The sequence below is a fragment of the Mustela nivalis genome (genome assembly GCF_964662115.1).
Source record: "Mustela nivalis genome assembly, chromosome: 19".
In the NCBI taxonomy this organism is placed as follows: Eukaryota; Metazoa; Chordata; class Mammalia; order Carnivora; family Mustelidae; genus Mustela; species Mustela nivalis.
The window spans coordinates 5,576,994-5,589,561 of NC_139038.1; the positions used below are offsets into that span (position 1 = coordinate 5,576,994).

The 12,568-nt window shown below is 44.7% G+C and overlaps 1 protein-coding gene across 2 annotated transcripts in view; it reads left to right on the forward strand.

Annotated features, from left to right (window-relative positions):
- Positions 1-12,568, forward strand: part of LMTK2 (lemur tyrosine kinase 2) — an 82,725-nt gene that overhangs the window by 63,594 nt on the left and 6,563 nt on the right. For both annotated transcript variants that reach the window (XM_082712661.1, XM_082712662.1), the window contains exons 9-11: positions 494-615; positions 5,158-5,307; positions 6,949-9,931. In XM_082712661.1, coding sequence (XP_082568787.1) covers positions 494-615; positions 5,158-5,307; positions 6,949-9,931 — 3,255 coding nt within the window. The remainder of the gene's footprint in view (positions 1-493; positions 616-5,157; positions 5,308-6,948; positions 9,932-12,568) is intronic.

A 12,568-nucleotide genomic window follows, 5' to 3' on the forward strand; every position in this document is an offset into this window, starting at 1 on the left:
AGCATCTTGAGCCCTTGCTGTGTACCTTGCCCACAGTATCAATTTTAATCCTCACCGTGAAGGGAGGTGGGTTTGTATCATCCTCATTTTATAGATCAAGGAAAAGGCTTGTTTAGCATGGACTTAGAACCCAGTCTTACTCTTTAACCTTGGGCACTGCTGCCCTACTCAGGGCATAAGGCCCAGCATGTTTTAAAAGATGTTTTGCTCAGAGTCCGTGTTCTGTGTGTCAAACGCGGCGTACCTTCCTTTTCCAGGAAGGCTGACTGAGCAAGCATTCGTGGCTCAGAGAGCAGCTCACGAAGCCCAGGAGGCTTCAGAGAAAAACCTCACCTACCTTCTGCCCAGAAAATCTCTCTCCAGGCCCACTTATTTTTCTGATATGTCTTTTGGGTTCAGTATGAGTTTTCTGAGAATGACCTGTTGTTAAATCATTGAGTTCACTAAAAGATGTAATAGAATGTAAAATTCTGTATGCTTTCTGAAAAAACAGGAGGATTATATTGAAACGGATGATAAAAAAATTTTCCCTCTGCGATGGACTGCTCCAGAATTAGTAACCAGCTTTCAAGACAGACTACTAACTGCAGATCAAACTAAGTATAGTAATATCTGGTATGTATTGATTTACCGTTCTGTTAGACTTTTGAGTAGCAGAATCCTAACTTCTTTCCCCTTGAGTACTTAAAGAAAAATAATTGAACAAGATTTAGGAACACAGCCAAGGCTGATGGTGAGGTAAAGACAGCTTATTGACATGATAGTAATTATCACAATTGTGATGATATAATTAACTTTTCTCTTATCCATTCAACAGTAATAAGGGCCATAAAAGCAGGAACCCGGTCTATTTTCTTGCCTACTGTAGGATTTACAGTATAATAGACATTTTAAGTATTTATTAAAATGACTGAAAAAAAGAGAAAGAGGTTTGGACCAATATGTAATACTGTGATTTATAGGACGTCAGTTTAATGAAAGTTGATAAAAGTGTGTTTATGTCTTGGACTAACAATTTTTGTTACAGCTTTCTTATTTTATATATACATTTTTTCGTGCTATTATCCTGCTTTTTCTATTTTCTTTTTCTCTTCTTGCCTTCTTTTGGATTGATTTTTTTAACTGCTTTTTCCTGTTAGTTTGGGAGGAGTATGTGCTAGCCCTATACTTTTATTAAAGGTTACCCTAGAAGTTATGACATGTATATTCCACTTATTTTAGTGTACTGTTCATATTTTCACCCTCCCTCTGAACAATGCAAGGACCTCAGGATACTTTAACATACTTTAACTTGGTTTAACTGTACACCACACACCTGCATAGACACGCACACGCAACTGTGTACACGCATACACGCACGCAAACTATTTAATCTTATTGTTGGGTATTTTTTTTTTCTTTTATCCTCACAAGATATTATGATTGGTTTTTTAGCACTTTTTTATTTAGGTTTATCCACATAATTAAATCACTTTCCTCTTCATTCTTTTTTTTTTTTTTTCTTTCTTTCTTTCTTTCTTTTTTTTTTTTTAATCTCAGACATTCCATCTGGGATCATTCTCCCTTTGTCTGAAGTATGTCCTTCAGAATTTCCTATAGCGAGGGCCTGCTGGTAACAGACTCTCAGTTTTTTGTAGGTCTGAACATACCTTTATTTTGTCCTCATTTTTGAAATATATTTTTACTTGGTGACAGTTACTTTCTCTCAGCATATTGAAGAGATCATTCTACTGTCTTCTGGCTTCCATTGTTGCTATTGAGAAGTCAGCCGTAAGTCTACCTAAGCTCTTTGAAGGTAATGTGACCTTTTCTCTCTGGCTGCTTTTAAACTCTTCTCTTTGTCTTTTGTTTTTTTGTAGTTTCACTATGATGTGTGTGGGTGTGGATTTCTTATGTTTTTCTGCTTGGGATTTATTTGGCTTTTCAGATCTATAGGTTGGCGTTGTTCTCAGCCCTACCCTTCAAATACTGCCTCTGCTCCATTTCTCTCTTTGGGAAGTCCGTTTAGATGTGTGTGATGCTTTCCTGCTCTGCCTTCTGTCTCATCTCTCCTTTCATTCTATCTCTTTGACTCTCTGGGCCACACTCTAGATAATTTTGAGACCTGTGCTCCAGCCACTAATTCTTCCTCTTTTTAAAAATTCTCTCTTCAGCTGTGTCTGTTCTTCTGTTAAATCTCTCTGTTAAGTTTTCTATATTCAGTTTTAGGAACTCTGTTTTTTTTAAAAAACATGTCCCGCATTTTTAAAACAATTGGATTAGGATCTGCATCAGATAATTCCAGTCGCTGAAGTCTTGGTGGATTTGATCTTGCTGGTTCTCCATGGTGCCTTGTTTCCTTGGGGTGGGGAGCTGGGAAACCTAGAACTGGAAGCATTCCTCCAGACAGGACCCACACTTCCTTGCTTGTGTTGGGTCCCAGGAGCCCTGCCACGTGAGGGAGCCTCACATATTCAGCCTTAGGGTTTTTTTTTTTAAACACTCAGGTGATGTGAATTTTGGCTGCATATCCAGTCATGGGCCGGTGCTGAGGTTACAGCTTATTAGGGACCACACCTCACACACACACACACTCTCACACACTCACACTCATACACATGTACACTCACAGCACCTCAGTGCTGAGTCAGCTTGCCTTTCAGGCTCCTGTCAGGAGGCAGGGGGCAGGTATATCTCACTGTGAGGAGGTCTGTGATTCCCCTGAGCTTGGGCAGGCCCAGGGCTTTGGCCTCTTTACCCCACCTGCACTGCCTTATAAACCAAGACCCCAAAAACCCGAGTTCTGTGCTTCAGCAAAGGCACCGGCTCAAAGGTGGTTTTGGTGTTCTCCTTAGTTCTTTAAGTTCTAGAATTTTTCCTGGCAGTTCCCTGGTAGCCCGACTTTGGGGCCTTTAAAAAGCTGCTTTGTATGCTTCATCCATATTTTTACTCCTCCTAGCAACAGGGTGTTGAACCTGCAGACTTGGCCTGTGTTCCCAGAGACAGAGCCCACCCACCCCCTGTTGCTGACACTTTGAGAACCAGTCTCTGGTGGTAGGGCCGACAGTAGTGCGAGCTGCGGCCCAAGGCAGGGCCCGTGCTGCCCTGTACTGGGGGGAACAAGAGGGGCCTCTCAGAGAGTTTGTGGAAGAGAGGGTAAGAACTACAGGACACTTTTCTTCCCAGAGGGGTGAGACCAGTGGTCCTCAAGGGCCCAGGAGCCAGAGCAAAGTGAAGAATCGAATAGCTGGGGATTGGCAGCAGTGATCGGTGGCAGTTATCCTGGAGGACACTGCACGGGGTAGAGGGCTCCGGGGCAGAGGCATGTCTCATCTTTCTCCGTGGCCTGAGGAAATGAGTAGGGGGTACTCAGAAATGCTGGAATTGGTGGAGTGGGGAGTTGAGAAAGCCCATGCTTCGTGTTTTCTGAAGAACAGGGTGGGCTGGGGGTTAGAGAGGGCTTTGGTTTGGGAATGGGCCCTGTTGGGAGAGGGAAAGTGAGTTAAATCAAGGGTTTGGAGAAATGGACGCAAGTAGTTAAATGCCCAAGATCACACCAAACATGGTAGCCATAACACTCATTTTGCCATTAATTATATACTGTCTCTGTGGTCTTTAGTGTTTCATTTGAATTTCTTATTTTCCTCAGTTAAATTGTAAACTCCCTGAAGTCATCAATAGTGTCTTAAACGTCTTTTGTATCAAGAACGGCCCTCTGCCTCTGGCAAGTCTGTGCCAGGGAAAAGAATTTGAATTTCTTGAATTTCTTGAATTTAGTTGTGAAATTTGGGTCCATTTATTTCCTCCGGTAGAAGTGATTTCTCCGTTTAGATACTGAATGTGCTGATTTTTTTCACTGACTTGTGAAGCTGGCGTGGAGAAATTAACTCATAAGGTATATGTTACTGCACAGAGTCACATAATAGACATTCGTTCAGTGCAGTTTATTATTCAGACAAGCATCTGGAGGTGTCAATCCAAGTCATGTAAACCATCAATAACCCAAACCTGGCAGGATGTCAGAACCACTAGGGAACTTTTTATTTTATTTTATATTATTTTTTATATTTTAAAGATTTTTTTATTTATTTGACAGACAGAGATCACAGGTAGGCAGAGAGGCAGGCAGAGGGAGGGGGGAAGCAGGCTCCCTGCTGAGCAGAGAGCCCAACGCAGGGCTCCATCTTAGGACCCCGATATTGTGACCAGAGCCAAAGGCAGACGCTTTAACCCACTGAGCCACCCAGGCGCCCCTAGAGAACTTCTAAAATAAACTTTCCTAGGCCACACCTGCATCTACCCGCTGAGAGTCCTTGGGGGTAGGGCCTAAATACCTCTGTATCCCCAGAGGACACAGATGGTCCAGCCAGGGTTAGGGGCCACTGCAGTGACTAGGAGATGCTACTACACGACCAAAGGCTCGTACTGGGATAGAAACCCAGAGACTGCATAGAGGCGGTGGAGAGTAAGTGTACATCGGACTGAGCTGCAGAGGTCGTTTCCATGGTGACAGGGCATTTGGCCAGAGAGAATGGATTGAGTACCATGACGCGTTCCCTCCTTCCTGCGGTAGCAGCCGTGAACCTGGAGGCATCAAGAGGCTCAGGCAGGTGGCAGACACACAAATAGGGGGCAGAATGACAGCAAGAAGTCCCTTTATAATAGCAGCCAAATTCGCACCATTAGGAAATGTGTGGGTCCATCAAAGAAGAGATGATCTGTTAATATAAAGGTTTCTCTATTTTCTGGTGTTTACTGCGGTTGTGAATGGGAGTTTTGGGGTTTTGGGGGGGTCCACTTCAGGATATTTATTTCGTATCTCACTGTTTCGCTGATCTCTGAAATAATCCTAACGATCTTTCAAATAATTTCTTGAATTTTAAACTTGACAGTCACGTTAGCTCTTCCCTATAACTGTGCCTGTTACCTGTTTAATTTGTGGGGTTTTTTTGCATTGGCCAAAACTTCTAGAGTACTCAGTAGTAAATATGTAAATATGAGGAGTTGTACTTGTCCTCATTTTTAATGCCTCTTTTTGAAGAATCACGTTAAGGAGCTATCGTTAATAACCTTCTCAGTACACACTTTGTCCGTAAAGTCACTAATGAGCATACAAATGAAAATGTTGTGGAAAGACCTTTTCTGAAGGGAAGAAATAACTGTTTTCTTTTTCCACAGGTCCCTGGGGGTGACACTTTGGGAGCTTTTTGATAATGCTGCTCAGCCTTATTCCAACCTTTCCAACTTAGATGTTCTCAATCAAGTGATTCGAGAGAGAGAGACAAAGCTCCCTAAACCCCAACTGGAGCAGCCTTACTCTGATAGATGGTGGGTGACTCCATTTTACGTTTTCTTGTCTCTTTCTTGGGGTGTTAGTTGCATATTCCCTATTTTTAAACAATAAATGTTATGAAAAGCAGATATTAGTATATTATTCACAACTGACTATAAATTTAACATCTCTTTCTAAAATTTAAAGTTGTTTTTTTTTTTTTAATGTGTAGAACAAGTAGGGGTTTATGAATTACATGCAATGAAGTCTGAACTAATTTAGAAAAGTCAATATTAAGGGAAGTTTCCTCTTGTGGAATTGCTTTCAAATGAGACTCTTTTTGTAAGTAATACCTAATAACGGGAGAAAAGAGCATAGAAAGGATAATATTTAAATAGAAAGCAGAAGCTAATTTGCATAATGTATGTTGACATTTGCAAAACAGATTTACTTCTTACGAGTCTTCAGACCAGTTCTTACTACACGGACAGTTCAGATCAGGTTTACCTCTTCCTAAGCCTCTGCACCAGCACGTGCCCCGTGCACATGGCCTCTGAAGCGAGGCCACCCCCTGCGTTTAGGCATTGCTCAGCTCCCCACGCTGCAGGAACCCATTTCACCCAGGATAACTGGACCCAGATTCTAGACATTTAAGACTTCGATGTCATCTTTGTCTTCCCTTCTGTTCATTTCACCGGCTTGAGATGTCAGCTGTATTCAGTCAACCCTTCGAAGACCCAGCTCCTGGTCGCTGGCTTCTCTGGACTTCATATTCTCCCCTTTCCCTCCACTTCCAGCTACTTCTCTGATCTAAGGAAACCATGTGCTACATAATATTGTGTTACTTTTTACTGGGTGGAATAGTTACAGATGAGTTAGGACAGAATTTATCTCCGAGAATGCTTGCAACATAAAGTGAGTAAATCTAAAAATGTGAGATAAGTCCATTCTTGACCACACAGGATACCTGTGATAATTTCTGAAAGAAGAGATCATGTTAAAACTCTTTTTAGGGCGCCTAGGTAGTGCAGTTAGTAAAGCGACTGCCTTTGGCTCAGGTCATGATCCCGGAGTTCCGGGATCGAGTTCCGCATCGGGCTCCCAGCTCCAAGGAGAGTCTGCTTCTACCTTGATCTTCTTTCCTCTCAAGCTCTCTCTCACTGTCTCTCAAATAAATAAATAAAATCTTTTTTTGTTGTTGTTTTTAAGATTTTATTTACTTATTTGACAGAGAGAGCTCCCAAGTAGGCAGAAAGGCAGACAGAGGGAGAGGGGGAAGCGGGCTCCCCGCTGATCAGAGAGCCCGATGCGGGGCTCAATGCCAGGACCCTGAGATCATGACCCGAGCCGAAGGCAGAGGCTTATTTAACCCACTGAGCCACCCAGGTACCCCAATAAATAAAATCTTAAAAAACAAACAACTGTTTCTAAATTCTGGGGCTAAGTCACTGGATACACACCAGAAAAACAAATGACAGTCACGGATACTGTGAAGTGTTCTGGGAACACAAAAAACTAGGTGGCACGATTTTTATATTTCTTTATTTCCTCTTTCCCCGTGAACTGATGTGGTCAACAGTGATCATAGCATAGAAGCTTCTCAGGTGTTGAGTTGGCTTAGGAATTCTTGTGAAGTCCTTTCTTATTTTAAAGCAATCTATTGTCCATCCATTAATTACTTCTCAATTATCGCGCAGGTATGAAGTTTTACAGTTCTGTTGGCTGTCGCCAGACAAGAGACCAGCGGCTGAGGACGTGCATAGATTGCTCACGTACCTGCGGATGCAGAGCCAAAGGGACTCCGAAGTCGACTTTGAACAGCAGTGGAATGCTCTTAAACCAAATACAAATAGCAGAGACACTTCAAGTAATGCCGCGTTCCCAATTCTTGACCATTTCGCCCGGGATCGGCTAGGCCGAGAGATGGAGGAGGTCCTCACTGTGACTGAGACCAGCCAGGGCCTGAGCTTCGAGTATGTCTGGGAGGCGGCTAAGCACGACCACTTTGACGAACGCGGTCGGGGCGCCCCAGACGAAGCCTTGTCCTACACAAGCATCTTCTTCCCGGTTGAAGTGTTTGAGAGTTCACTTTCAGATCCCGGGCCAGGGAAACAGGACGACAGTGGCCAGGATGTCCCCCGTGGGGCCCCCGGAGTGGTTCCTGTGTTTGATGCCCACAACCTTTCTGTTGGAAGTGACTATTACATCCAGCTGGAAGAAAAAAGTGGGAGCAACTTGGAGCTCGATTACCCACCCGCACTGCTCACCACAGAGATGGATAACCCAGAGAAGACCAGTGATGAGACGTCCCAGTTTCTGACACTCAAGAATCTTGAATTCGAGGAGTCCAGTACAGATGAGGATTTCTTCCAAAGCAGTGCAGAGCCCAAAGATTCCAGCATCCCTGAGGACGTACATGTTCCCAGGGGCCCCGAGAGCCCATTCAACAGTATATTTAATGATCTGGACAAATCAGAGGATCTGCCCAGTCACCAAAAAATATTTGACTTAATGGAATTAAACGGAGTTCAAACGGACTTGAAGCCGACCGCTTTAAGTTCAAGTCTGGATCCCTCTAGAGAGTCAGTAACAGCGTGCCACTTGGAGAAAGAAAAGCCCCGGAAGCTTTTTGACTGCGAGCCTCTTTGCTTATCAGAAAACCTTTTGCACCAGGATAATTTTGATCCACTGACTGTTCAAGAATTGTCGGAAAACTTTTTATTTCTTCAAGAGAAAAACTTACTAAAAGACTCATTGTCTAGCAAAGAACATGTAAACGATCTTCAAACAGAACTTAAAAATGCTGGTTTTGCTGAAACAATATTAGAAACTCCACATAGAAATTCTTCAGATCCTGAAGTTAAGCTTGCTGAAAATAAACCAGACTTTTCTTTGTTGCAGGAAAACCTAAGCGCAAAGGGTAAAGATACAGGTGTCGTGTTGAAGGACAACACGTTGAACACCTCATCACCGTCGTCCCCGGAAGTGCAGGTACCTCCTACCTCTCTCGAAACAGAAGGAACACCTCACCATGTACCTCCAGATACGTTCCTAAAGCAGGGAGAACCCACATGTTCTGACGTCAGTGTCAACGAAGACTGTCTCTGCCAAGAAATCAGTCCAGACTCTGTGGCCATCACAGTTGTAGTTCCCTCAGCTGATGCCAAAGCACACGGCACTGGCGACAGGTCCCATGACTTGACCCATCTAGGTCAAGAGGCCTTGAGACTGACCAAAAGTGACTCGGTTCTCGTTGATGACGTTTTGGCCAATAAGGTGAGTATAGGAAGTAGTCTTCCAGAACTGAGACAGAACTTACAAAACCAGCCCCTTTCAGAAGACCATCACAGCAATAGTCTGCTGGAGAAAAACTCAGAAGCTGTGGAGACTCTGAGTCAGCTGCATTGTAAAGATGCTACAAAAGAGGGGGGCTTGGTATCCGCCTTCTCCTCAGACTCAACCAGTCAAGACAGCCTTCTAGAAGACAGCTTGTCAACACCCATTCCGACTTCAGAGCAGTCTGTGGAGACCCCAGACTCTCTGGATTCTGTGGATGTCCATGAAGTTTTATTGGGTTCTTTAGGCTCTCACACGCCTCAGAAACTCTTGCCCCCCGATAAGCCTGCAGACAGTGGCTACGAGACAGAGAACTTGGAGTCTCCTGAATGGACTCTGCACCCTGCTGCTGACAGCGCCTCAGCCTCAGAGACGGCCACAGCGGGTGACAACAGTCATGGCAGTTTGCCTCCCAACCCGGTCATTGTCATCTCAGACACAGCCGATGGCCACAGAGGTACAGAAGTGACCTCACAGACTTTCGCAGCTGGCTCTCAGAGCTCATACCGAGACTCTGCTTACTTCTCAGATAACGACTCTGAGCCAGATAAGAAGTCGGAGGGGGTCCCGGGACCCTCAGCCTCAGCCTTGGAATTGGTAACAGATCAGCCCCTGCCTGAGCCAGTCATCCCAGAGCAGAGTCCTGGCACCAAGGACGGTTGCCTGGAAACCGGACAGTGCCAGCCAGACCAAAGCTGTCTACCTGCCTCGCAGGATTCCAGTCCCCTGGAATCGAGAGAAACGTCGGAACCGGCACCAACTGATGTTTCCAAGCAGATGCCTCCTCCTGAAGACGAGGCTGGCAGTCCCTTGAGTTTGTTGAACTCCGAGCTGAGCAGCGGTGAGGACTTTGAGGCACAAGAGGAGCGCTCCTGCACGCTCGCCTCCACTGGAACCAACACCAACGAGCTCCTCGCCTTCGCAAACTCCGCCCTCTGCTCCGGCAGCGCGTCAGACCTGACGGTGGAGAAGTCCTTGTGCGGCCATGCCGAGGGCCCCAAGCTGAAGGAGCCAGATATCGAAGGGAAATACCTGGGGAAACTCGGTGTGTCGGGCATGCTCGACCTCTCCGAGGACGGCATTGACGCAGACGAGGAAGATGAAAACAGTGACGACTCCGACGAGGACCTGCGGGCCTTTAACCTGCACAGCCTCAGCTCCGAGTCAGAGGACGAGACCGAGCACCCCGTGCCCGTGATCCTCAGCAACGAAGATGGGAAGCACTTACGGAGCCTGTTGAAACCCTCGGCCACTGGTGCGGTTGATCAGCTCCCAGATGACTGGAAAAAAGAAAAGAAGGCGGTGACATTTTTCGATGATGTCACAGTCTATCTGTTTGACCAGGTACCTGTTTATCTCCAAACTATTATATTAGAAAAATTCCAAGGTGTCTTAGGAAATCCATTGTGCTTTGTTTTCCTGATAGCTGTTTTGAGGCCACCAACTGTTTTATGATTCCTCAAAAATAGGAATTGGGGGGGCCTGGGTTAAGCTTCTGCCCTCGGCTCAGGTCATGATTTCAGGGTTCTGAGATCAAGCCCCACACTGAGCTCCCTGCTTCTAGGGAGCTGTTTCTCCCTCCCTCCCCACCGGTGCCCCGCTCGTGTGCACGCGCACGCGCACGCTCTCTCCCTTGTTCTCAAATAAATAAAATAGGAAATTGGGGTTGGTCACAGTTCTGAGAATATGCAGAAATGCAGTTTGGACAAGGAACTCCTATTAAGTGACGAGAAGGAGACCTGGATGCCCTTTCTGGGTTTGTTGGCAGAGTTCTACTGAAATTAGCTACTCTTTACAGACTAAGTTTGTATAACCCAGCAGTTGGCAGCAGTAGCCAGCACGCAGGTGCAAGCTGGAACAGTCCGTGGCTCACAGGTGGCTCCGGAGGTGCTGGCCAGCCACGGCCCCTGTGGATCGGGTCCAGGCAGTGGCGGAGTCTGAGGCCCTCCCACCCTCCTGTGCCTGCTGAGCGCGGCTCTGTGAGCTCACGCTTCAGCCTCTCTGCAAATGAAGGGCTGAAGATGTTCTCGTATCCGTTCATTGATTTCTAGGCGAATTCGGTTACTTACAGTCAGAGAGCATGTTTGGTATGGCTTCGGTTCCTCTAAACTTACAGAGGTTTGTTTTAAGAGCCAGGCCACGGTCTATCTTGGTTAATGTTCCCATGTGTACTTGAAAGAATGTGCCTAAGGGTTGCCTGGGGCCTCAGTTGGTTAAGCATCTGCCTTCAGCTCAGGTCATGATCCTGGAGAGCCAGGATTGAGTCCGTCAGGCATCAGGCTTCCTGCTCAGTGGGGAGCCAGCTTCTCCCTCTGACCCTCCCCTTGCTTGCGTGGTTGCACATGCTCTTTCTTTCTCTTCTCTCTCTCAAATAAATAAATTAAAATAAAATAAATAAATACATCTTTAAAAAAGAAAAAAAAATCTTTAAAAAATGTGCCCATCAGGCGTAGATGGTTGGTAGTGTTTGCGGCTTCTACACTGCTGCTGATTTTCCTGTGTGCCCGGAGTTGCCTCTGTGGCCAGAGAGAGAGAGAGAGAGTTGTTGAAGTCGCCAGCTGCAGTTGTGAATTTGACTCTCTTCTTCATTTCTGTTCATTTGTCCTTTCTCTGTTTTGTGGCTCTGTTGTTAGCTGCATGCACGTTTAAGATCACTAGATCTTGCAAAGGTCAAATTGACCTGTTTCCTCTTCTGTAATGTTCTTCTATATTCCTTTGTTGATACTCAGATAGCCTCTCCGGTTTTCCCTCCATTGGTATTTGCATGAGGTATATTTCTTCGTCCTTACACTTTTAGTATTACGTCATTATGTTTGACATAGCAAAGAGATTCTTGTGAATAGCAAAGAGATTAAGTCTAAGTCTGAAAAACTTCTCTTAATTGATGGTTTTAAGCCACTTTTAATAAAATTGGTCTTATTGAATTTTGGTGTAGCACTTTGTTCTCTGTTTCTCTTTGTTTCTCTGGTTCTTGCTTCCTTCTTGCTGCCTTCTTTGTGGTAATTTAAGCATTTTTTAATATTAATCTTTAAATTTATTGCATTTTTTTGCTGTGTATCTTCTCTCAGTATAGTTTTGTAGTGGTTTGGAGGATTACAATACACATAGTTTTTACAGTCTACTTCGAGTCACCGTATCAGGTGGGATGCAGAAACCTTATTACCATTGTCTGGTACAGTCCACTCACAAGCCCCGTCTCACAGTGGTGCGCATTTCACTCCCAGTGATCAAACAAGTTTTAAGAAACTCAAGGGGAGACTGATGGGTTCTGTTTAACCAGACCATCCCTACTGTTTCTCTTTTCATTTAAGATGTTCCAGGATTCTTTCCTTTCTGTTGGAAGAAATTTGTTTGGCCATTTTTTCCCCGTTTTTTTTGTTTGTTTGTGTGTTTGTTTTTAAATCAAACCTACTGACAACAGATTATCTTCGTTTTCCTCATTCCTTAAGGATATTTTCTCTGAATATAGAATTCTGAATTGACCATTCTCTTCTCTCAGTATTATGTCTGATTGCTGTCAGACTTTTTTCTTTGGAAAATTTCTTTTTCTTCTTAGCAGTTGGATTATGGCCATAGATTTCTTTGAATTTACCCCATTTCCAATTTGCTGAGCATCTTGAATCTGTAGTCTTATGTCTCACCAAATTCAAGAACTTTTCAGCCAGTATTTCCCCAAATGGGTCCCCTCCTGCTGGTACGCCAATGTCAGGCCGCTGTGTGTGGTCGATTGGCTCTTTCTTCAGTTTTCCTTACTGTGCAGATTGGCTCGTTTCTGTTGCTCTCCTCCAGAGGCATCCACTCTTTGTCATCTCTGTTCTGATATTAAGTCCGTCTATGGGGTTTTTAGGTTTCGGCTGCCGTATTTTTGTTTTGGAATTTGCATTTAGTTATGGTTTTTATCATCTGTTCTTTTGCCAAGACTCTCATCTATTTACATTCACTTCAAGAACATTTGCCCTTGCCTGTGGAAGCGTTTTCATG